This window comes from Agelaius phoeniceus, chromosome 4 (genome assembly GCF_051311805.1).
Source record: "Agelaius phoeniceus isolate bAgePho1 chromosome 4, bAgePho1.hap1, whole genome shotgun sequence".
NCBI classification, from domain to species: domain Eukaryota; kingdom Metazoa; phylum Chordata; class Aves; order Passeriformes; family Icteridae; genus Agelaius; species Agelaius phoeniceus.
Genome location: NC_135268.1, coordinates 51,592,413 through 51,615,475, shown reverse-complemented (window position 1 = coordinate 51,615,475; position 23,063 = coordinate 51,592,413). Strand labels below are relative to the sequence as shown.

The window sequence follows — 23,063 nt, the reverse complement described above, 5'->3', positions numbered from 1 at the left end:
GCTAGTGCACTTCTGTACCTGTATCTAATTGTCATACCACCCTACAATTTTACTGGAGATTAATGACTCCTCAGCTGTCCAAGTACAGTCTCCTGAGAGATCGTACTCTGAAGCAGATTAATGAACGGGCATGAGGTTGTCTGTAAGTATCAAAAGGCAACAAAGATGTAAAAAAACCATGAGCTTCAACTTAATTTATTTACCTTTGGGGTTGTTAGTCAAAACCTTTGATACTTGAGAAGGACAAACAGGAGAGTTGACCTGTGTTCTTGTAATCTTTGAGTTATGTCTAGCACAGATAATTTGATCTGTGTCTTATTTCTGTTATTTCTGCATGATGAAAAAAACCCAAACATTAATATCTTCCTTCTCCAAGATGTATATGGAATAGGAGTATTGGAACAAGAATTTTACTTCTGTATATTTATCCCAGCTGACACAAGAAGCACTAGTATTATTCCAGTTATATAGTTTTAAACTCTTCCTTTGAAACAGTGTCTTCATTTGGAAGCACTAAGGAGAGAATTGCACAGAACCTGGTGGTGATGGAGGGAGATTTCCTGTATACTATTAATCCCTCTTCAAATGATTCTTAATGTAGTGTGATCTCTTCATTTTCTAGTGGTGCTATTTGTAAGTTTTGTTTATTTTCGAATCATAGAATGATTCAATCACTTGACAATCACTTGAGCATTGTTGAAATGTTTGTCAAAGCCTCTAATCCTTTGATAAGAACAACCTTATAGCTGTCTCCACTGTTTACTGTTTGAAGCATTTCTGTATCGTGGTAGATAAGACTGGTTTTCTCCTGAGTATTTTCCTAAAACTCAATAAGCAATATGAATGGTTAATATTGTTTAAATAAGTTGTTTATTGTTCTTCAATATATGCAGCTTTAGTTAATTAAGAAATGCCCACAGCATAGAATCATAGAACCATAGAATGGCTTGGGTTGGAAGAGACCTTAAAGATCATCTAGTTCCAACCCCCCTGCCATGGAGGGGAACACCTTCCACTAGACCAGGTTAAATCTGAAGTGGCAACATCCATAATATATGTGCACACAGACAAAAATAAGTATGTACAAAGGCATACTTGAGAAAAATTACCCTTGGGTTCAGTGAAATACGTGCAGGTGCCTTTGGATCTTTTCAGTGGGCAAAGGATTAAACCTTGAGGAATGGTGAGGGAATTAGCCCAGGCTTCATTGGCTTTCCATGGCAATCCTCAAGAGTCTCACAACTTGAGAGTTAGCTGGCTCTGAGAGTCATCCCACTCTGGGAAATGCTGGTCACAGCCTGCTGTGGTCCATGACAGCTCAAAGGGTTTCAGTACCATTGTTCATAGATAGGGTCATAAGATGATTGACTTAATTCATCAGTAAATTTCCATCCTGGCCACAAGGATGAGTTGGTATTTACTGGAATATTCCTTGAAAAGACCAGTAATAAAAATACTATTCCATTTGATCACTTGTTCAGATGGAAGAAGGAACTTAAGGCTATTTGTTGGAAAACAGGAGCTTGCTAGACAACAGAAATTCTGGGAGTAGACAGAGTTTTTGATAAGCTCAAGGAAACCTAACTGTCTAGGTGCCATTAATCCAGGGGGAGGCCTAACAAGCATTCCTGAGACCATAGCTGGCCTAAGGAGGGAGCCAGGGGGAGGATGTACCACCACACACCACCAAAAATAAATTTTCTGCATGTCTATGTTGAAAAGTGGTTTGAATACAATAGCTTCATTAGAAAGCAAACAAACAAACAAAAAATAAGCAATCCCAACCCCCCAGATTAATATTTTAATATTTAATATTTATTTACATTTTAATATTTATTTCACCAGGGATTCAAAAGTAAATAGGCCAAATGCAATTCTGAAACATACCTGTGGAAGTATCCTAGAAAATATATTAGTTCCACAATCTCCCTTGTCAAATCTTTTAGCAATAAGATTGGTTTTTGAAGTGCCACTTCATTGCCTTGTAATGCTCTTAACTGAATAATGCTCATTTTGTTGCTGTGTTTAAATATGAGTCTCAAATTTCACTGCATATCTGTTTTTCAGTGAGGTTTGAGAGTTAAAGGACTGGAGAAGTTTGGTCTATGTGCCTTAGCAGGATTTCTGAAAGAGTTAAAAAGCTGATAAAATACTCATTCATAGATGGTGAATACAAATAGAAAGATTTAAATTTGTTTATATAGTTTTAAAAAGTCTCTTCCCTAATCTCCCATCGTGTGCTAATGATTTGCTGTTCTAATGAGCGTAGTTGAGATGATATTCTGCATATTGGCAGGAGATTTTATCAGTTTGCAAAGTAATGTCTTTAAATTATTTTTAATGAATTTAATGAAATTCTTTTTGACATTGTGGGCTTGATACTGAAATTCTTTGCAGCTGTAGCTTTTCATCATGTTTAGATTTTTAAATACCTGTTATGCCAGTTTGTTTGCAAAGCAGCTACTGTTTGCCACTAGAATTGAAATAGGGAATACTGCTTATGCTTATCTGACATAATTTTCATGATGTGGTTTCACTTCCTATGACCTATATTTATCTTCTGGGCTAGTACTGTCTCAAAGCTTTAATCTTAAATATACATGTATCTAATGCAGTTCATTGAAACCTGAGAACTAAATTACTGGAAAGCTGTTCTGCATAAATCCCTTGAGCAGAGATTATTAAGTGAATGTGTCCTTGCTGCATATATGGCTACAAAAACTCTTGGCTTTTGTGGGTTTGACAGTCAGTAATGAATAATAAGAATATTTTTGTCATAGTGGCTACTGGAGGATTTGTGCTTCAGTTTTAGTTGAGATGCAGAAATCATTATAACAGATAATACAGTTTTAATAGATAAACAAGCAGCAGCCAGCTTGTAATCTTCCTGGGTACCCAGTACTGCTGGGTTTTTTTCAGGGTGTTTGAGGAGCACTGATGCTTCTTAAAGCTTTGAGAAGAATGCAGAGAATGCATGGTTTAACATGGTTTTAGGGAACCCTTCAGCAAGCAGGCTGTCTTTCCCCTCTGTGCTGTGTCAAACCTATCCTATTATTCTTTTTTTTTTAAATTTTCTCTGATGGGTGCCTGGTCTTTTAGCTGTCCTGTAAATAGTGACTATGCAATGAGCTTCTACTCAAAGGCCTTATTAATTTCCATCCAGATTCCATAAGCTGTTGGTACAAGGTCCCAGAGATTTTCTCTTGGATTAACAAGCTTATTTATTTCACAAACGGAACAAATATTGCAGATTATTTAGAAAAAAGTGTTCCCATAGCCATGTTTGGATGACAGAGTGGAGTAGCAATCTGCTGGCTGCAGCTGTTCCTGCCATTCTGCTTCATTACCCTCTTGGAATAATGAGAGAGATTGTTTCTTAGAGTGGAATGTAAAGAACATAAGTAAATACTTCCTAAGTGGAGAATTACTTAGCTTTTAAAAATGAAGAAAAAAAATAAAACCTGGCAGTGTTTTGTAATCCTCTTAGGACTCTCTCTGCTCATCAAAAGGTAAAATAGATTTCTTTCCTTGGGCATGCTGGGCACAGCTGGCTTGCTGTGCCTTTTAATGTTAACACTATAGACACCCAAAGTAGGGGTGCTCTTTTTTAATGCCCTAAGATATTATTAAAAAAAAAGGAGGAAGAAAGTGTAAGTGAACAAAATGTATATCAGCTCTCTTTGTTCTGATTCAATCCAGATTTTCCTTGTGGTTTAGCAAATGTAATGCCAATAGAAAGCTGGGCTTTTGGTTTGGATGTCCAGAGTGGAAGCTTTTAGTTTCAGGCTCTCTGAGGGCCATGCATCCCTGTAGGGAGCTCTCTGCAGCTCACTGCTGCATGACAGGGGCCTCCTCCCATTTTGCAGATGGCAAACCTGCATGATAGCTAAGCAACATTTTGGGATGGGAGTGGAAGTCAAGGGTTACTATAAACTTTAGGAGCAAACAGGAGCCAGTAATGTCGTGGGACAAAGGCAATGTAAGGTCATGTGCAAGGCAAATAGGAAGTTTTACCTGCTTCATTATACAAGCTGGCTGCTTGTTGCTAGTGATTGGTCAGGCTTCCATTGAAGTAGTGTACCTGCTTAGAGAGTTGTTGTACAAGAAAGGTGGGAACCATAGGAAAAATCTAGAGTGAAGTAACAAGAATGATGGTCTAAGCAAAAACAATGTACAGTGAAAGATTGGAAAGCCATCTCAGTGTGCAGAGTATTATCAAGCATGGTGAAGAATTGAAGTGGATTTTCCAAGAGCCTTCTGAGGCTTCAGTTAAGAACAGATCAGACAGAAGTCTGTCAGGAGCAATACAAAACCTTTTCTTTGGTAGGGAGGAGAGAACAAACCTAGAACACAGCCATGCAGCTAACTTGAGTTACCAAAGAGAATTGCTTGAACTCCATGACATGTTGCACATAAGTCCATACCTCTAAGTAAACTTCAAATGTAAGAAGAGTTGGAAATACCTGATTTGTTCAGGGTTCTGTTCTGGATCAATAAACCTTTGAGGTGCATTGGAAAATTCAGAAGGTCAGTATCTTTGCACTGGAAATTCATTTTAAGGAAAATACAACTTTTTTTCTTTTCATTCTTCCCCTGGACATTCTTCTTTGGCTTGGGAAGATGTTGAGGAAGGGGCTGGGGGTGTGTGTTGGGATTTTTAACTTTGTGCCACTATCAGTATAGATTTTCTTTCAGAACTGATGATGGAAATTGTTTTTGCTTTTTGCTCATGAGGAACAGGTCCTGCCTTACTGATACCTGTAAATATAATTCTAAGCAGTCATCTCCATCCACTGTATTCTCACAAAAGAAGGTAACAGGAAGAAAGAAGAGCTTTTAAGTTCATGGGAAATCAGAATCTATTTTTAGCTGTTCTTTCAATTTCTTCTGTGAATCTTAATATCTATCTGAAAAATTAAGACTAAGCAATGAAAAAATAACAAGCTGTTTTTACTTTCTTTGATCAGGAAAGCTAATTGGTGTTCTGAGGGTAGAAGATTTTAGATGGTTATACAATAGTTACACAAAATATGTCAGTTTTTCTTTACCAATAATCACAAATTCTAATTTCTTCTTTTGTTTAATGCAACTTTAGCTGTAATGGGTTTTCTTTTATGATTTAAGAATACTTCTTTCAATGTTTCTGTCCAATACAGACTGTGTTACTATGCATGAGATGGGAAAGCTGTTTTGGGGCATGAGACTTGAAACTAAGTTGTAAGCTACATTTTTAATCCTTTTTTTAAAGGTTAAACCAATCTTGTTATTTTGAAAATGGAATGTCGGATGTTCAAGTGTCCGTATGCTTTGTATAAAAATCTACAAATATAAGAGATGAACAGGGATTGAAAGAACCTGGCAATCTGGAAAGCCAGAGACAGCTGGAGACAGCTGGTGTCCATGGCACCCTTGGTTCTTAGCAATGCCCCCTGCTCAATAAAGTGTACTTTATTCTCCTCTCCTAGAAGGTACAGTGGAAGTGGAAGTAAATGGCATGTAAAAGTGGCACAAAAGGCTGTGATCCTTTTTATGTCATCTTCTCTACATTTTCAGCTGTCTGTAATGTAGAAGGATTTCTGCAAAGGAAAGGGCAGAACAACTTTTATTTGGAGAAAGTAACTATAGCATTAGTTATGGTTGATAGATATTTCATGTTGAGCCAGTCTTTAAAACTCTACAGTAAATAACATAATGAAGTTACTTATTGAGAAAAAGTTACTTACTGAGAAAAAGACTTCAGGTTTTACAGTGGGTGTGGCAGATGTGGTAGTACCTGAAATTGACTGCGTAAAAATAAAAATTATTGCATCCATTTGAGCATAGTATGGCCTGAAAGGCTTAGTATTTCATGACACTTGAATGCTGGAATAGTAAATATGTTGCATTACACTCCTGTAATGCCAGGAGATGAGACTGTGAATTATGTCATCAGTGAGTACATTAAATAGGTTAATTTAAAAATTGTATAAACCAGTAGAGATTACAAGCCCAAGGAAATTATAAGAGCAGAATAGCATTAGGTACATGTAAAGAAAAGAAAATTACTAAGGAATAGGTTTGAAAGAGGAGAATTGTATGTATGAATTTTCAGAATTCAAATTTAAAAGCACATAAGGATTTTTTTAAGATTTAAGTATACTACGTTCAGCTTAAGGGACTTCAAGCTGGTGTGGCAGTTGGAATGAGACACTATGTGCTAATTAAAATCTCTGTCATTTGGGATGTTTCTCACTTGCATTTTGATGTAGAACACTGCACTGCGAAAGCTTAGCAATAATTATCAAGCTAAAAAAAACTTCTAGAGAAAAATCTTCCAGAATTACAAACAATTAGGGAAGAATGGCATGTTTGAATGGTTAGTGACAGAGCAAGAAAGCATCTAGGAACATAATATTTGGGTGCCACAAATGTGCCTCTGACATCTTACCAGCACCTATGCTTTGTTCATTGGTATACACTGCTAGAGTACCTTAATACAGTGACTCAGTACTGGAAAATACATACATTTCTGAAACCTGAGCCTGGAAATGCACTTGCACACTGTCTCCTTTGTAGCTGGACTGTCAGGTCAAACTGTTCCCCACCTATTTAACAAAGCCTTTGCACTTACTTGCAATCTTCTGAAAACAAGAAACTGTTTTCTGTTGACTGAAAATTGAGGTTTATTTGTAAGAAATTGGATGCCTGTGTTTCACAACTTTGCTCTGGCATTCATGTGTCATAATCACTGCTCAAATCTAAAATGTCACATCTTCCCCACTCACCTTCTCCTAGTTCTTAAGCAGAGGAAACAGATTTGTGTATTCGTTTGAACATCTGTCTGTGCCATTGCCACCATGATTCTAAGAATCTAATTAACTGTTCAAATCAGAAATACTCAACTTTCACAGGGTCTGTGGGGTTCTTACTTGTTTCCAGTGTGTGCCAACTGAAATGGTAATTCAGAGGTGTTATTTATGATCAAAATCTAATGAAACTGTGTAAATGTTACAACTTTACAGACTTCCAGTGTGTCATAATTCCGTGTCGTTACTTTTGAGTAATTGACGTCTCTGACCATACTGTGTTTTCCCTTACTAAATTATTGAAGTGTCTTATTCTAAATCAAGATGAATGATAAGAACCTAAAATCTTAGAAGTTCCAACTCTGGGACTGTGCTACCTTCAACAGGGCTCTTCCACAGGGGCAAAGGGTAACTTTACAGGACCATTGTGATTACAGAATGTTTTCCTCCTGCCAACAGTCAGGCTGTAGTGAACTATTTTGATCGCACATTCCATAATTAGCCTAACCATTTTATTATTGTAGTAGTAATTAACTCTGTAGAGGTTCAATGTAATGAAAAATGTAACATTAAAAGTGGTGCAAAGAGACGTAGTGTATAGAATTCCTTACCTGTTGGGCACGTTTGCAATGTAGGTCACTGCTCCTGCACGCAGGTGCCGGCAGAGGGAGCATCCCCGGGCTCCGGCCCCGCCCGCACCGGGAGAGAGGTGCTGGTGCTGCAGTGAGGGAGGGTGGCACAGCCTCGTCTGGCCTTGGCTTTTCTGGGCTTTTTTCTCCAGATAAAATGAATTGCATTAAATGGGCAAGGTGAAATGTGTAGATCAAGGTACTGTCCAAGAACTTCAGACAGCGTTGTTAATAGGAAAGTCCACATTTAAAACCTTATTTAAATATATATATATAAAAGAGTATTTTAATAACTATAATGTGCAGCAGTTTAAAATTATGTTTCTTGGACTTAAAATCTGTACATGAACTCATATCTTTTATGATAGTACAGGCACAGGATATGGTTAAGGATATTTTGAATTTTCACTTTTAGGGCAGCAGCAATGACTCTAAGAACAGTGTTGTTATCGCTGCAAGCATTGTTGGCAGCTGCAGAGCCAGATGATCCACAAGATGCAGTAGTGGCAAACCAGGTAAGATACTCAGTTGATTGTTATTTTGTAACACTTCTGTCATCTTTACTGACTCAGGTTAGGTCCCAAGGCTTACAGAAGATTAAAGATTTTAGACAATTTATTGTAAAATGGTACATTCTAAATGTGAGCTGCTACAGTGTTTTGTGCTCTTTTTGAATTCCAGAGTGAGTATTAGTTACTCTACAGTGTCAGGAGGATTTGTCCTTTATTTAGATCACCTTGTGAGAAATGTCTGGAGATAACAGCATAGTTAAATGAATTCCAGTGTAACTGGCCTTTCAAAATCTAAAGCTTCCAGTATAAGAAAAGCTATATGCTATCGGTTTTAAATGAGTTTTAACTTGGTGGTGTTAATTGGATTTGGCTTGGTATGTAGTTCCTCTACCAGATTAATATGAATGTTGTGGAGCATTATATTTGTTTAATGTCAAAATTTTATGAATGATGACTTGGGAATAACTGTTTTTATCACTGATTGAATTGCTATCAGTAGAATTTTATAACCAACAAGGTTTGTTGCCTTTCAGATTAGTGATAACTTTTACTACCAAAAAAGTATCAGTTGGATCTTGGGCCATACAAGGACTGGCATGATTTTGTTTAAAGTGTTGCTGAAGGATAGAAACAGTTATTCCTCTGACAATTCTCAACAAAGTGTCCAGTATGTGTGTGTTTTCCTTTTTACTCTGAGGAGAGAGAAGGGCAGCCTGGCTTCCCCACTGACTGACAGTAAGGGTGTATTTCAGTTAGAGAAGAGCAAAGCAAGCTGATGCTGGAAGAGCATTCTATCTCACCTGTATCTTCTCTAAGTCAGAACCTTCCAGGATAGGGTGACAAGGTGTGCACTATTTCCCTTTAAAAGCCAGTGCAGAATGATAGATAAACTTTTTTTTCAAACCTGTCAGGATTCAGGGGGAAACATGGAGATTAGAGGTAGCCCATTGCATGCTGGGTGTGTGAGAGCTGCTTGCTACCACTGTACTCAGTAAGTACAGAAGGTTTGCTTGTGGGATTCTGCACTATGGCTGCTCTGAATAAATGTCCCTGAACAGTTCTGTCAGGCTGAATTGCTCTGCCCAGGGAGAAGTGTTGCAAAGGCCAAAAAGGCCACCAGGCATGTCTCTGCACTGGGTTTTCTCCCAGATGTACGCTCTTGTTGTCACACTCCTTCATGAAAAAAACAACTATATATCCTTTTTTATAAAGAACAAAAATAGTGTTTCCTGTTCTGATGGTAGAATTTTGTGTGGGAATCATAACAGTAGAAGCCCTTGAGCTGGTAAGAGTTTTTACCTCAGGTAAAGAGCTCCATGAATCTTTGTAGATTCCAAAGAGCAGTTTTCCAGGCTGTCCCTTAGGTGCTTGTGGGGGTGTGTCCATGGGACTGTGGCATGGCTGATGTTGGGAGGATTCAGTTTATCCAATTTCCTGCAAATACCTCCATGAAAACTATGCTGGGATTTGGCCTTGAGTTACAGGCATGTGAATGTAAGTAGAAAGTGATTATAATGGTTTTAAGAGAGATGTGGGTAAACAACTGTTTTTTTCATGTGTTTATTAGGTTTTGGGGTCTCTTTTCCTTTGTTTGGGGTTAATTGCTTTTTCCAAGACAAAAATTCACAAGGAATTAATTATTCTCCACACTTGTGCTATTTTATTAAACTGTGTGCTGTCCAGGTAAATGGTAAAAGCTCTTGAGAGAATCCCAGGGAGAATTCCTGTTTGAGTAAGAGCAGTATTTTCAGACTCCAGCTGTCTGGTGTATTAATTGCTCTGGTTGCTGGGTTTTTTTTCAGTACAGCAACATGAACTGCCTCAGATTCCTGATACTGAAGCATCAGTGAAAGTTGCCTTTAGGCTTTTCTAAATTCAGTGAGAAACTGGATTATTTACAGATACCTAAGTAAAGTAATTCTATGAATAGAACACTGAAAGCTAGTTCTGAGTGCAATTATGACTAATTTTTTGCACTTCAGCTAGTTGCTTTCCAGGCTTGGCAGTGTTCTCAAAAATATTTTTAAAAAATTAATTGGAGAAGATCTCTTAAGAGCAGAAGAAAATAGTATTTCAGGATGCTACTGGTGTTTAACTTAATCCTTCTTTTTTTTAATTATTACACCAAAAGACATTTGTTACAGACCACTGCATTTCTAACAGGGGTTTATTTCCAATAATAGATTGCCTCCCATGTTTGTTTCAATGCCATTAATGTCACCAGATAGTAAATATACAAATTATGACATGTGGATCACATTTATAGGGAGGTGGGCAAGGCACACAAAGCAGTGTAGTTGGTGTGGGTTGTTGTAGGAGAGGCAAAATGAAATGTACAGCATTTTACTGTGCTTTATAGATCTAATTATTTTTTTCATGTAATAATGGAATGTCTAAGAATGATAATCAGCCATGTTTCTGTCCTTAAAATGTACCTAAATATTTGAAAAATGTATTTCCTAATATCTTGTCTTATTAAAGTGATGATCTAAAGGAAGAGGTTTTTTTTAAGATCAACTTGACATTGCATACAAAAGTTGTTAAAATAGGAAAATCATTTAACTTTTCTGAGTATAGTTTATGACAGATGACCCACTTTCTTGGCAGCTGAGTTCTTGGCACTGGCTAAAAATTCTCTGCAATATGGTCCAGTCTGTTGTTTATTGGAAAACTGGTTAGTGGTGAGATTGGTACAAAATAATATAGTTACATACTGGCATGATTTATTTTTTCTGGTAAGTAATAGCTTTCATGAAGAGTTGCATCTCCCTAGCTTTTTGTACTTGCTCACCTATTTTCCAGCCCTTCTGTCACCTGTGTGAATAAGATCCTCATTCTCAGGAAGAAGCCCAGTAGTAGAGTATTGGCCTGGTCTGAAGAACTGCAGGCCTACTTGCAGTGTGTAAAACCATATCTATTTTTAAGTGGTTAGAGAAGTGCATTAGAGTAGTACCATGTTCAGGAGATGTTAACACAGCAATAATTTGTACTCTGTTGCACTGAATATAAGTTTTCAGCAGCTGTGCTAAATATAGCTGCTTTACTTTGATCTGTGCAATTGAGAGCAGTACCTGGCTGCACACATCAAATACCAATAGGGCACAATTTAACCTGAAGGCAAACTCATTATATCAAATGCTTGCATAGATTTGCTCTTTGTGTAATCCTCACCTCTAAATTTACTTCAAGAATATCAGCATGATCAGTATGAAACATTGTGGAAGATATCATAGGAAGAATGATGGGTTGCAATCTGCCATATTGTCTTGCTGTTTGGTTGGATTGCTGAGTTGATTTAACTTTCTGCTTCCCCCCCCCCCTTCTCTCTTTTGTGTAGTACAAACAAAATCCAGAAATGTTTAAACAGACAGCTCGGCTTTGGGCACATGTGTATGCTGGAGCACCAGTTTCTAGTCCAGAATACACCAAAAAAATAGAAAACCTCTGTGCTATGGGCTTTGATAGGGTAAGTACAAATAACTTCAATATTTTTAGTAAGGGCAGGGCAAATTTATGTGTATAAATACAGGAAGTCATCAGTATCATCAGAATCTACTAAAGTAGATTCTCTACTTTCATGATGTTGTGTAGGTCCAATTATTCTATTTTGCTAATTATTTTTAAGAATTGGAGTTTTAAAATACTACATTATGGATAACTCTTGTGAGCTCCCCCTGCCTTTTTAAGACAATTTTTCTATCAATTGTTAGCAGGGATTTAAGAAATGGTAAACTAATGTGTTTTGATTTTCTGTGAACTTTTCATTTCACTTCCTGGAGCTGCAGGTTCACACACTGAAAATATTATTGCTTTTGTTTTCTCATTGCAGAATGCAGTAATAGTGGCCTTGTCTTCAAAATCATGGGATGTAGAGACTGCAACAGAATTACTCCTGAGTAACTGAGCCATATAGAGAGAGCTGCTTCTGTAGTCCAGCTTGCCCCTTCTGGAGGAGCATCACCATCTGTTATTCCTAGGATTCTATATAGATTCTCTTTCAAAACTGGCACTCTTGCCTGATGATGCTATCTAGGCACTATTGGAGACTGAAAAAAAAGCGCTCTGTAAATAAAGCTAATTAAACGTCTGTGTAAATTTAAAAAGGGGAAATACTTTAATTTTTTTTCTTACTAAATATTGTAAAAATTCTTTGAGCTCAGCTAAGATAATGGGGGAAAACAATGCCTACTTTAGTGTTTAGCAGTGTGACAAAGACTAGCAGGAACTTGCTTCAGGATTTTGATTTAGTAATTCAGAAAGCAACATTTTGAGTGTTTGTCATCAAAATTGTTGGTGCCACTCATCACAGTTATCTTACTGTTTTTAACATGGATCCTATGTGCCTGTGGATTGACCTATATTTGCATGCTTGTACTTAATAGACATATTAGGTAGGGTTGCTGAAGAGAGCACCATTGAAATACTGAATTGCTTTTGTAACTTTTCCTGACAGACTTTCAAGACTTACCCAAAGTTCCAAATGGTGACCTGTTCAGAACCATTTTCTTTCTAGCTTATTAATTGGGAAACCTGATTCTCCTTTCCCTTACATCATACTGTTGATTATGTTTCATCCTCTGTGGGTATTATGTGTGCCATTGCAGTAGTCTAGGCTCCCCTTTAAAAATATATATTTTGAATTATCAGTAGTGATTTTCATCCATCATATTTTCTATACAATCATGTAAGGAGTATGCCTCAATACAGCACAAAAAGATGGAGCTGGTTTCATTTCCTTTTTATTTTGTCTTAAATAGCTGTAAAGTGTTCTTCAGTACACTCTGGATAATATGATTTCACAGGGTTTGAAGGAGGACACAGCTGATTCTCCAGTGTACTGAGGATGGAAAAAAAAATTTTTTTGAGTACTTGATATGATGCAATCAGCTGTTTTTTGCAGCAGTTTTCTAGCTTTATTTTGGGCTTCAGTTTAAGGATTGCTTACCAGGTACTTTAAAATTCATCCTTGCTTGCATTTTTCTCTGGTTAACACATGGAGGCTGTGTTGGTGTTTTTACTGTACATACTTCAAATGCACATAGAAGTAGAAGTGTGTTCTCAATTTAGCTTTTTTTTTTTTTTTGATTGATGTTTCTGATAAATGAGAACTGAAATCTTACCTTGGCTTGTACATACAGTCAGTCTTTTTATTTGTATTAAAATGACATTTCATCCTGAGTGCAAAAGCTTGAAAATTATTAGTCTTGCAACTTCAAACACTAGTACATCTATTTAAAGAGAGCTGTAATGTCTTTGTGAATATGATGCTAACTTTTGAGAGTGTATCTGACAAGGAAGTTCAGAGAAATCCTGAGACAAGAAAGTGGGGATTGTGGATAATGGAGTACTGTATCAGTCATCTTTTCTATGACTCTTTTGTTTTGTCCTGGTTTGGTTTTTTTTTTTTTTTCCTAGGCCGTGGATTAATGGGGTGGGGAAATCTATGTCTGCTTAGGGTTTTTGTAGAGCTGTGAAGTACAAATTGAAATGGTTTTGCACTTCATGGTCTGTTTATAACTCATACTAGATGAAATCAGGAACATTATGGTATCTGTTAAATACCTGGAGCATAGTAGTAGGGGAACAGAACCAGACAACAGAGCTGTCAAGACCTGGCTAGTTCTGGGGTGTTCCTTGTACTGCTCTGTCTGATGTGTCCAAACTTAGAACAGGGCACAGACAGGAAATACTTTGAACTCATATCAGTGCAATACTAAATGCATTTGCTTAGTCTTTATACTTAACTGCTTTTTAAGGTGTAGTCAGTGATCAGTTTTCTTGGGTTTTCTTGAGTTAGTGTAAATCATTTGCAATGATGCCAAAGGAAATGAGTTGTTTTGACTTTCCTTATATTTATTTATTTTTTTAACAAGAAGCTGCTACTGTTCAGCTGGTTTGCTAAGTGAAAACCAGGGATGGTAGGAAACTGGCAAAATGCTACTTGTGTTAATCTCAAGTTGCTGTCTTTTCTGTTATACAGGCTAAGAACTTCTTGATTACATCAACACCTTTTTTTTTTTTACCCTGGTGGTAAATATGAATTGCTGACTACTTTCCCTTGTTCTTCGCTGCTATTTATCAAAAGAAAGAACGTGGAAATCATTGTCGGGGACATAAAACTTCTCAGTACTGGGCTTCTGAATGTGTCTTTCCATAGACCAGTCTCCTAAGAACAGCAGGCTTCTCCAACAGTATGTAAAGTGATAAAGGAAGCCAGGCAAAGGGGAGAGGGGGAAAAGAGGTTCTTAGGTGAGCACTGTCACCTCTGAAAGAATGCCCTGTTAAGTTTTACTTCTCTCATGAAGTTACCTCATTTTCTTCTCTACTGCAAAACACTTGTCTTCCCCTTCCCCCTCATATATAAATGTTGGATTCTGGATTTTACCCTCCATCCATGTGCTCGGTAGCTTAATGCTAGCTTGGTGCTGGCAGGAAGCTACTCAAGAAGTGAGCTGGGAAGGAAACATGACCCAGCATTAAGGACACACCTTTGGTCTGAAGTCCCTCTGAATTTTGACATGTTACTCCTTTATAAGGAATGTTTTTGTATTCTTGGTAATTATCAGAGTTGAATATAGGGATAATGTTGTACAAGGTTAGTTTAACTGCAGCTGGGGCTGAGCCCTAGGAATTTTGCTGTTAGTGTTCAGCTTATCATTGTGAGCCATTGTACATGCCAATGGCAGTTCTGTTGTGTGTGTCACTGAACATCGCTATATTCAGGGCCCTGTGCATTCACAGACGTGGAGTTGCTGTGCAGCCCACTCCAGCTGTGGACTCGGGCTGCACATTGACCACTCCTTGCTACAAGAACATGAAACATGGCTACAGCGGCTAAGTACAAATAAATCATGCTTTGTCTTCCTCTGTTGTGCCAGAAGATGGCTTGAAACAGTCATTTTGAAGTCCAAATGGCCCCATTTTTCTAAACAAGGTATTGGTAATAACACGGATTACCAGAGCATTCATTGGATTTCACTGCTGAACATTTTAACATGCATCCAGCAGAGTGGTTTATCCTATCTTATCCAATTCCTCCAAGAGCAAAGTACAGCTTTGTTCAGAGGTAGAGAAATGCCCTTTCCTGTTGCCAAAAGCCTCCATTTTCCCATGAGTACCAAAATCCCTGACTGTATTCCACCCCCTTGCCAAATTCACAGCTTCCTCCCATTCCTTCTGTGAACAAACTGTGTTCTCAGTGTGACAAATTGGTGCATTTTGGAGACAAAAAAACCTTAGGAACATATCCTGGAAAGGTGCATCATTTAGTGCATTCTGCATACTCCAAACTTTTTTTTACTATTTTGTTGAAAGCTTGCAACAGAGTACATGGGGCCTTGACTATAATTGGTTCGGTAGTATTTATGACCAATTAGGTACTACTGGTGTATGAATATGTCTTAGTTTTTTTCTAATTATCACTGTATTCAACTGTTTTCCATGTGAATTAGTATTGGAACACTGACATAAGGAATATAAAAACTTTTTTTGTTGTTGTCTGAAAGGAGGAATTAAATAGCCAGAAAGAATCTTACCTTTGTAACACCAAATCTGCATTAGATGGTGTGGGTAACAGAAACGTTTAAACTATGCAAATTTAAGCCTAACAGCTGTGACTCAGACTAGGCACTTCAGAGCTTATGTCATTTGGGAAGGGAGAAGGGGAGTGGGGGGAAATCAAAACACAGATTCAAGTGAGTTCTTGTTTACTGCATTGGTCATGCACTGTGTCGGGAAGTTCTGTTTTTAGTGCAGGGGAAGTCCGCTGTGCATGTCCCTTGTTCCCTTCTGATACATCACCAAAAGCTGGCTTAGACTTGGAGGCTTGCCTGAAGTGGGAAACGTGAAGTTATTTAGCAAATAAATTTGTTTTACTTAAATGCTGACGAGCAGAGGCAATGAGAAGATGAGGTGTCATCCCCTGCTCTGTTTTGTTGATGGAGCTGATGAGTGGGACATTAATTTGTGACCAGGTGCTTAGTTTTGTATGGTTTTGATGAGCAGCTGGCTCAACAAGAGATAGCAAAAGTGCATTTCCTCAGCAACTATTGCATCATGGAACTGAAGCATGAAAGTCAAGATGCTTAAAAGTCAAGCCTCTTCTGGGAAGACAAAATAGATATTTTCAGTGTTACCATCCTCGTTTTCCAGGCACAGCTTTCTCCTAGGGCTAGGCAAAGGGGCAATCACTTCTTTCTTGCTAGTTTTCTTATCTGTTCCAAACCTATCTGTGAATGATGTAGGCAGCTCTTCCTGCTTGTGGTGTTTGTGTCATCAGCTGATTCATCATCAGACTCACAAGACCAACTGTCCTCAATGCATTTGGCTTCTGGCTTGGTTATTCCAGCTGCAGTGCTCTGTTGGCAGCAACCTGACTTTGGATTTGTTCTCACTGGACAAACCCTTGTGAATCATTTGCCCTGTACTGTGCTGTGATGTTGGAGCTGTGCTGTTTCCTGCTTTGTAGGCATCAAACTGGCTCTGGGATCGCTTGTGGTGCTGAGCCCTTCATGGATAATGGAAGTTCAGATCACGGCTCGACAGCCGAGGAAATGTCCTGTGACAATGCTGTGCTTGTCTGGTGTGTGCAACTGCTGCTGCTCTGGTGCAGTGTCTGAAGAAGGCTGCCATCATAGGAATGCTGATGCCAACTGCTGAAGAGCCCTGCTTTTCACTTACCTTTTCCATCCTCTATTCTGACTTTTCTAGTAAATAAATATTTACCTATAAGTACTGCAGGAGGTTGGTTCCTGAGCACCAGACTTCCTGTGGAGACGGAACAGGGGTGGGGAGGCTGGAATGCAGCATCAGTGTTTTTTTGTCTTGAAAATAAAAGCTACACAAACACTTTTGTAAACAAATGGTTTTTAAAATAAACACACATTTTAAAAGATGTTGATTTTTCACTGGGAATGCTTAACAATAAATGCATGTTTCCCTGAAAACAGTTTTCATTTTATTTCTGGCAATTCAGATTGTTCTAAGATTACAGGGTCTATTCCTCCATGTCAGTAACAAGAGAGAAAAGAATGATCATTTTCATGGTGCACGTTAAAAATTTTTGAAGAAGAAAATGTGTAAATAGAAGTTGTGTAATGGAAGCGTGTGATATTTCAACCAGGACTGCCTCACGTGATGGCCTGACCATCCTGCACCACCTCTTGTCTCCTTTCAAAGGCTGCATCTGAAGAAACAGAGCCAGTAACACAGAGGAAAAGTTCTCTCTGGATTTCCCTGCACCGCTTACATTCATGCCATGGTTGTACATTTTAAACTGTGTACCTCAAACTGCAGTTGGTTCACGCACAGGGAGGTGACAGCCTGGTGGCTAATGGCACTGCCCTGTGGCTCAGCTCTAGAAGAATCTAGGAGGGATGATGACTATGGATTTACTACCAGTACAACTTCACTTTTTTGGCACTTGTCAGCGTTTGTTAAATGGAGTAAAGCAATTTAAAGCAGTGGCTGCACAGCTGAAGCAACAAGCAGAGAGGTTGCTGTGGAGCTGGTTGTAATACTGTGTTTCAGATCTGCATCCCAGCTGCAGGTGTGTGTCTGTCCCTGGCCAAGGTTTGCAGGTTTCTGGGCAGGCTCTGCCAGCTGGGATAGTGCTGCACTGTTTTATGGTGTAAGATGTTTGGGTTTTCTGTTTAATTTACTGTCATCAGGAGCTGTGTCGTATTGTGGTACCTCATTCTTTAAGAGGGGTGAGGGAGAGGGAGCACTCCCCAGTCCCTCTCCTGCAGGTCTTAGCCTGACATTAATTCAGAGTAAAAAAAAGTACAATTTCCCCAGTTTGTGTAGTTAGACACTGACATGAGTAACTGAGAGCTGCTTTATACTGAAATATTTGTGAAGTTGTCCAACAGCCTTGTCATTTCTTCCAGTGCCCCAAAACTGGAAGCGAGTTCACAGCTGAAATGGACTGATGGTGCTTGCTAGCTTGACTTGTCCTGTACTTAGTTTTCTGTTTCAGTGGCTGTAATACTGACACATTTGGCTCTCAGACGGGTAACAGATACCTCCAATACAGCAAATCCAGGATTTTAAATTGTTTTTAAGGTCAAGTCTGGATCTGGAGCACCCGTGTCTGATATAATGTCAAATAAATTACATTGCTTCACTTAGTGGCTGCTTTGTGTTGGAATACATTAATTCTTTAGGTGGGTTATGACAGTCTGGTATAAAATAAAGGGTAATAAGCTGGGCTGGTGAGGAAAATATGGGGGGCAGGGGGAGATGGGAGAGAATCTGTTTTGTGATGATGATACCTGAACCACCACAAGTCCCTTTAGCACCCCAAGTCCTCCATGTACAGCTGCCTTTCTTGCAAATGGTGTAGGGCACAGGCTTGTGGCCCTTGCACCTGCAGTGGGTGGGGAGAGGGACAGTGCCACGGTCTCTTCCCTTTGTCTTTCACAAAAGCTCTTCTCACAATTGACAATTTAAAAACATCGTGATGGTGAATAGTTAAAGCTCCTGCTGACCCTGAGAGGTTTGGGAATTTCCCTGCAGCTGAGCCACATTACTGCAGCAGGGCAAAGCTGCCTGTCCCCATTTTTATACTTCTGCCTCCTGCCCAGGTGCAGAGGTGGGGAGGAGGGTGCCTTTCTTGGAGGAACATTTTGCTGGTTATAGCCTCCTAAAAGAGGAGCTGCCAGTTATGCACCAAGCCAGATTTTGGTTCAAAACCAGAACTGGCTGGTGCCATTTCACACTGCAGTCAGTCATAACAAAGAGTGGGCACTGGAAATCCTGTCATTGCCGCAGCTTTAAATTTCCATCAACACAAGGCTGGAGAACTAACACCAAAGACAAAGTGGGTCCCAGGTGTTTCTGGAAGTGGTGGCCATCACATCTTCACCTTGCTGCAAGAAACTGTTGGGTGTGAAGTGGTTTATGTGTGTAGAAAGTGGCTCAAAGGATCCAAAGCTGTCAGTGCAAATGGAATGAAAACACCCGATTTTTTTTTTGGAGTTAAAGAGCAAGAAATGAATTCCTGTGTATGAACAACCTGGAAGAATGGGGGCTCTCTCACTCTTTGCTTGGCATATGTGTTGCCCACTATAGCTTATTCCACATTCCAGTCCTTTAATGATCTGAACCACACCAAAAATACTGGGATAAAGTGTCTCCAGGCCATGCTTATCAGGAGAGAGAACTATTAGGAAGAAAACATGTATGAACAAAGTAGTTACCAGAAGTTCACTGGGTCAGGCAATGCTGAGGTAGAGGGGAAAAAAAAACAAAGCACAAACCAACCCCAAACATTTCTTAAAAAACAAAGAGGGAAAGTAATTCTTTGTAATGTTTGTGTGCCATTCTTTTCACCTGTGAATGGTTCTCATCTATGAGGTATTCAGGAAGGGGAGGTGCAGAGTCCTGAACCTGGGGAAGAAAAACCCCAGCACCAGTACAAGCTGGGACAATGGTAAAGCAGTTTGGCAAGAAAACACCTGGGGGTTTGGGATCTGGACCAAGCTGAACGTGAGCCACCAACCTGTGCTTGTGGCAAGGGCAGCAAACTGAGCACTATCCTGGGCTGCAGGAGGCAGTGTCAGCAGCAGGCTGAGGGAGGGGATCCTGCCTCTGCCTGGCCACATCCAGCAGCAATGCCAGGCCTGCTCCACTGGGGGCCTGGGTCTGTTAGATGGGGCTGAAAAAGAAGCAAAGAGACACAAAAGGGGCCACATCCTGCAAGTGTGAAATGACAAAGCCCTCTTAATAGCAAAAAGGTTAAAAATCCCACCATCAACCCAAGGAGAAGAAACAACCTGTTTTGGTTTAAAGGTGTGTTTTGGAAAGAAAGCAGCTCAGTGATGCAGAATCAAATGACACTCTGCTTTCATCTTGGCCAACTGCTCTGGGCAGCTTCCAAAACCACCCTCATGAAAGAATGCGTGCAAGGGAAATGCTTAGAGCAGGAACCCTGCTCTGCTCCCCTGGCAATGAGCACCCCGGCACATGCTGCAGCTCCCATGTGGCAGCAGGAAGGGGCTTGGACACAGCAGGGTATGTGGTCTTCTGGAGGAGAAACTCATTACCATTTCAAGGCTGAAGAGTGACCAAATGAAAAATAGACTTGAGCTCTTGAGCTCTGAGGACGTTGCCAAATCTGTCGTAGTAAATTTAACAGAAGGTCCCTATGCCTCTGATTGTAGCTCTGGGGATAGAGGTGCCCTCAAAAATGGCCCAACAGCCCCACATACCTCGTGGTTCCATGGGAAAATGGTGTGCTGGTCAGACACAGCATGGTGGAGGAAGTGTGTGAGGAGATGGAGCGAGGCAGTGGGGAAGAAGTGGTCCCACAGCACTGGCAGGGCCCATCCCCCTCTCCACAGGCACAAAAAAAGCTCCAGAGAGCAGGAGCCTATGGCCAGCCTAGGGGGGCGGTAAGTCAAGGAGTGGATGCAGTGATGGGTGTCTTGCTGTGACCAGTCACCTACAAGGCATGTGATCTCAGGCTGGTATTAATTGGTTGGGAAAAAGTTTGGCCTGGAAATAGGAAAATTTTCCAATTTCCATTCATTTCTCCAGGGATGTACCTCTGGCTCTGTTTCCTGTTTAGGTATTTACACACATTGATACACTCTGAAGGATGATCTCACCAGGGAGGTATCTGTAAGAGAGATACCACCACATCTACCTCATGGTCAAACACACCAGGACTGCTGTGAATGCCACCATGATCTTCTGTGTGCTGTCTGTGAGGGTTTGGGATTTCCTACATGTGTGGAAACTACAAAGTATTAAAAATACACCCAGAAATATAAAAAAAATTCTGTATGGGTCACCTGTCATGTCTTGTAATAGTCCAGAGGAGACTGATGGCTCAGACCTCTGCCATCAGCATAAACCCAGCTTGTTTCTGGTTTGGGGACAGAAACTAGGGCACGCTGTGACTCCCCACTTCCTTGACAGCCACTGGACCCAACACCAAAGAAACAGCCATAATCACCTTCCATCTCTTCCTTCAAGAGCTTTGGTGCATCAGTCAACACATCAATTCCTGCTTCCAGGGCAATGAGAGAATGAAATGCCTGAACAAAGAAGCAGAACATGTATTTCTTGTTCTGGAGCATGCCCAGCTTGCAGCATTATGAACACACATCTTGAGGCTGGCAGGGCTACAGGAGGATGCTCAGTATTCCAGAGCTATTTGGTCAGGCTTTTTGCCTGAGCTGGCACATTGCTGAGACTACACAGCTGCCAGCATCACCTAAGTGAGTTACAAATTGGCTTGGATAACCTCTGTGCTCCCAGTGAAAAGCAGATGTCTCCTCATGGCTGTCCCTCCTCACCAAGCAACACAAGACTCAACTGCACCATCCACTTGTGCTGCCCATGGAGGTCTTGGTTTTGCTGACCATGGATAGAACTGCACAGTTGGTGAAGACTCCACCAGGTTCAAAGCTGAATGGCTCCTTAGTCACTTCTTGCCAAAGCTGCAGGGGTCACCATGAGCCTGACTTCCTCCTGCTGGCCCAGCCTCTGCAGGCAGAGTCCTGGTTAAAGTGTCAGGACCTTCCCCAGGCAGAGAGAAGATGCTCTGCTGCAAGTTAGAAAGGTCCTTCCAAGAGATGAATGGAAGGATTTGTTCCAAGGGTAGGACTGCCCTTTGCCTGGTGTGACACCAGGGCTCTGAGGCTCACACATCCTCCAGCACGTGTGGTGCTGACCCAGCTGGGCTGCAGAGCTGCTCCCAGCACTGCCCGTGTGCCTGCGGCTTTCTCAGCGAGGGAACAGGAGCTCTGAACTGCAACAAGCCCTTGGCTGTGCTCCACTCATCTCTTTACAAGCAGGTGCACATGCCAAAAACTTGCTCATCTCCTTTCAGACTGCAAAAAATAGGGCTGGGAAGCTCCCCCAAGTCAGAGATGTTCCCATTCTGAATCTAAAGTATACAAGGGAGTGATTTGTGGCACTAGTCATCCTGTGGGTCACCACACTGACTTGGTGCTAAGGAATCTCTGATGGAGTACTGGGTCATTCACCTGCTTTGGTCTCTCATTCAGAAATTAAAGGACATCCTGGATCCACTCTCCTGACTCAGGCTGTGCAGCTAGGAAGGGACAAGCTGTCAGCAACCACTTCCAAGTTCTGCTTCTCAGGAAGTTCTGTCTTGTTTTCTGTCTTTGAGGAACTGAGGCAAATCAATCCACAGAATGTGTGGATTAAGAACTCTTCAGGAATGGAAGCTACTGTTGGTCTTTGAAGTTTAAGAGTATTTTATAGTATTGTTTGAGCTTCCTTCTGGCCATCTGAATACCAGGGTACTCATCAGCATGATGTTCCCTCCTGTCAGAAATGCAAGCAGGGGAAGCCTTCAAGGGACACAAACTGCTGCTGTACAGGACTTTGCTCTCCCTGCTTTTGAACACCTTGCTGCTCCCTGTGCAAATCTGTTCCTGCACCCAGATACAGTGCCCTGGGCTGAGCCCAGCCACTCTGTGACTAATGCTTGGTTATCAGCTCACTGCACCTGCAGCCAGGCTGGCAAGCAGACTGCACAGCCCAGCTTCCTTAGTTTGGGCTATTTCCCTGAGCACCAGTTTGAGATTTGATTTCCAGGCACAAACAGAACTATTGCTGCTGCTAAAGACAATAACCAAACACACAGGCAAGAGAACTAGGATCCACATGGATGATTTCTTAAGAAGCAAGTTTCCTGTGTTTTGCAAATGTTTGGTGGTCCTAAATCTTTCTTTATCTTCAGAGGAAACAGTTCAGCTGTTACAGCCCCATCAGCTAACCTGACATTCAAGAGCCAGTCTGATGCTGAACTTGGTCCAACATTGTGAGCTATGTATCTACCAGCTGGAAGCACATTTTAGATAGTATTTTGTTATTTATGAGTTCTAAAACTTACAGGGCTTGTCAGCATGTGCAAAAAAGGTTTGTAGTGCATGCTGTTTCTCCTGTTTAAGATTGCTCTAGACAACATTATTTTTTTATCCAAAACAACTACTCAGTTTTGTTGAGTGGTAGAGGTTTAATTTAGTACATTACAAAGCATGCTTCCCTGTCTTACTGTGACTAAAGCTGTGCATCAGAAGACAGAAAAAAACCAGAAATAAATGTGTATCTGCTAAGAAACACAGCCAAACTTTTATGAAGATAAGAACTTAAAAGATGAC

At 40.4% G+C, this 23,063-nt stretch overlaps 1 protein-coding gene across 2 annotated transcripts in view; it reads left to right on the top strand.

The window, feature by feature from the left end:
- The window catches only part of UBE2K (ubiquitin conjugating enzyme E2 K), a 44,167-nt gene extending 26,114 nt beyond the window's left edge, over window positions 1-18,053 (top strand). For both annotated transcript variants that reach the window (XM_054632601.2, XM_054632602.2), the window contains 3 exons: window positions 7,830-7,929; window positions 11,264-11,392; window positions 11,756-18,053. In XM_054632601.2, coding sequence (XP_054488576.1) covers window positions 7,830-7,929; window positions 11,264-11,392; window positions 11,756-11,830 — 304 coding nt within the window. In that variant the 3' untranslated portion in view covers window positions 11,831-18,053. The remainder of the gene's footprint in view (window positions 1-7,829; window positions 7,930-11,263; window positions 11,393-11,755) is intronic.
- The last annotated feature ends 5,010 nt before the right edge of the window (window positions 18,054-23,063 follow it).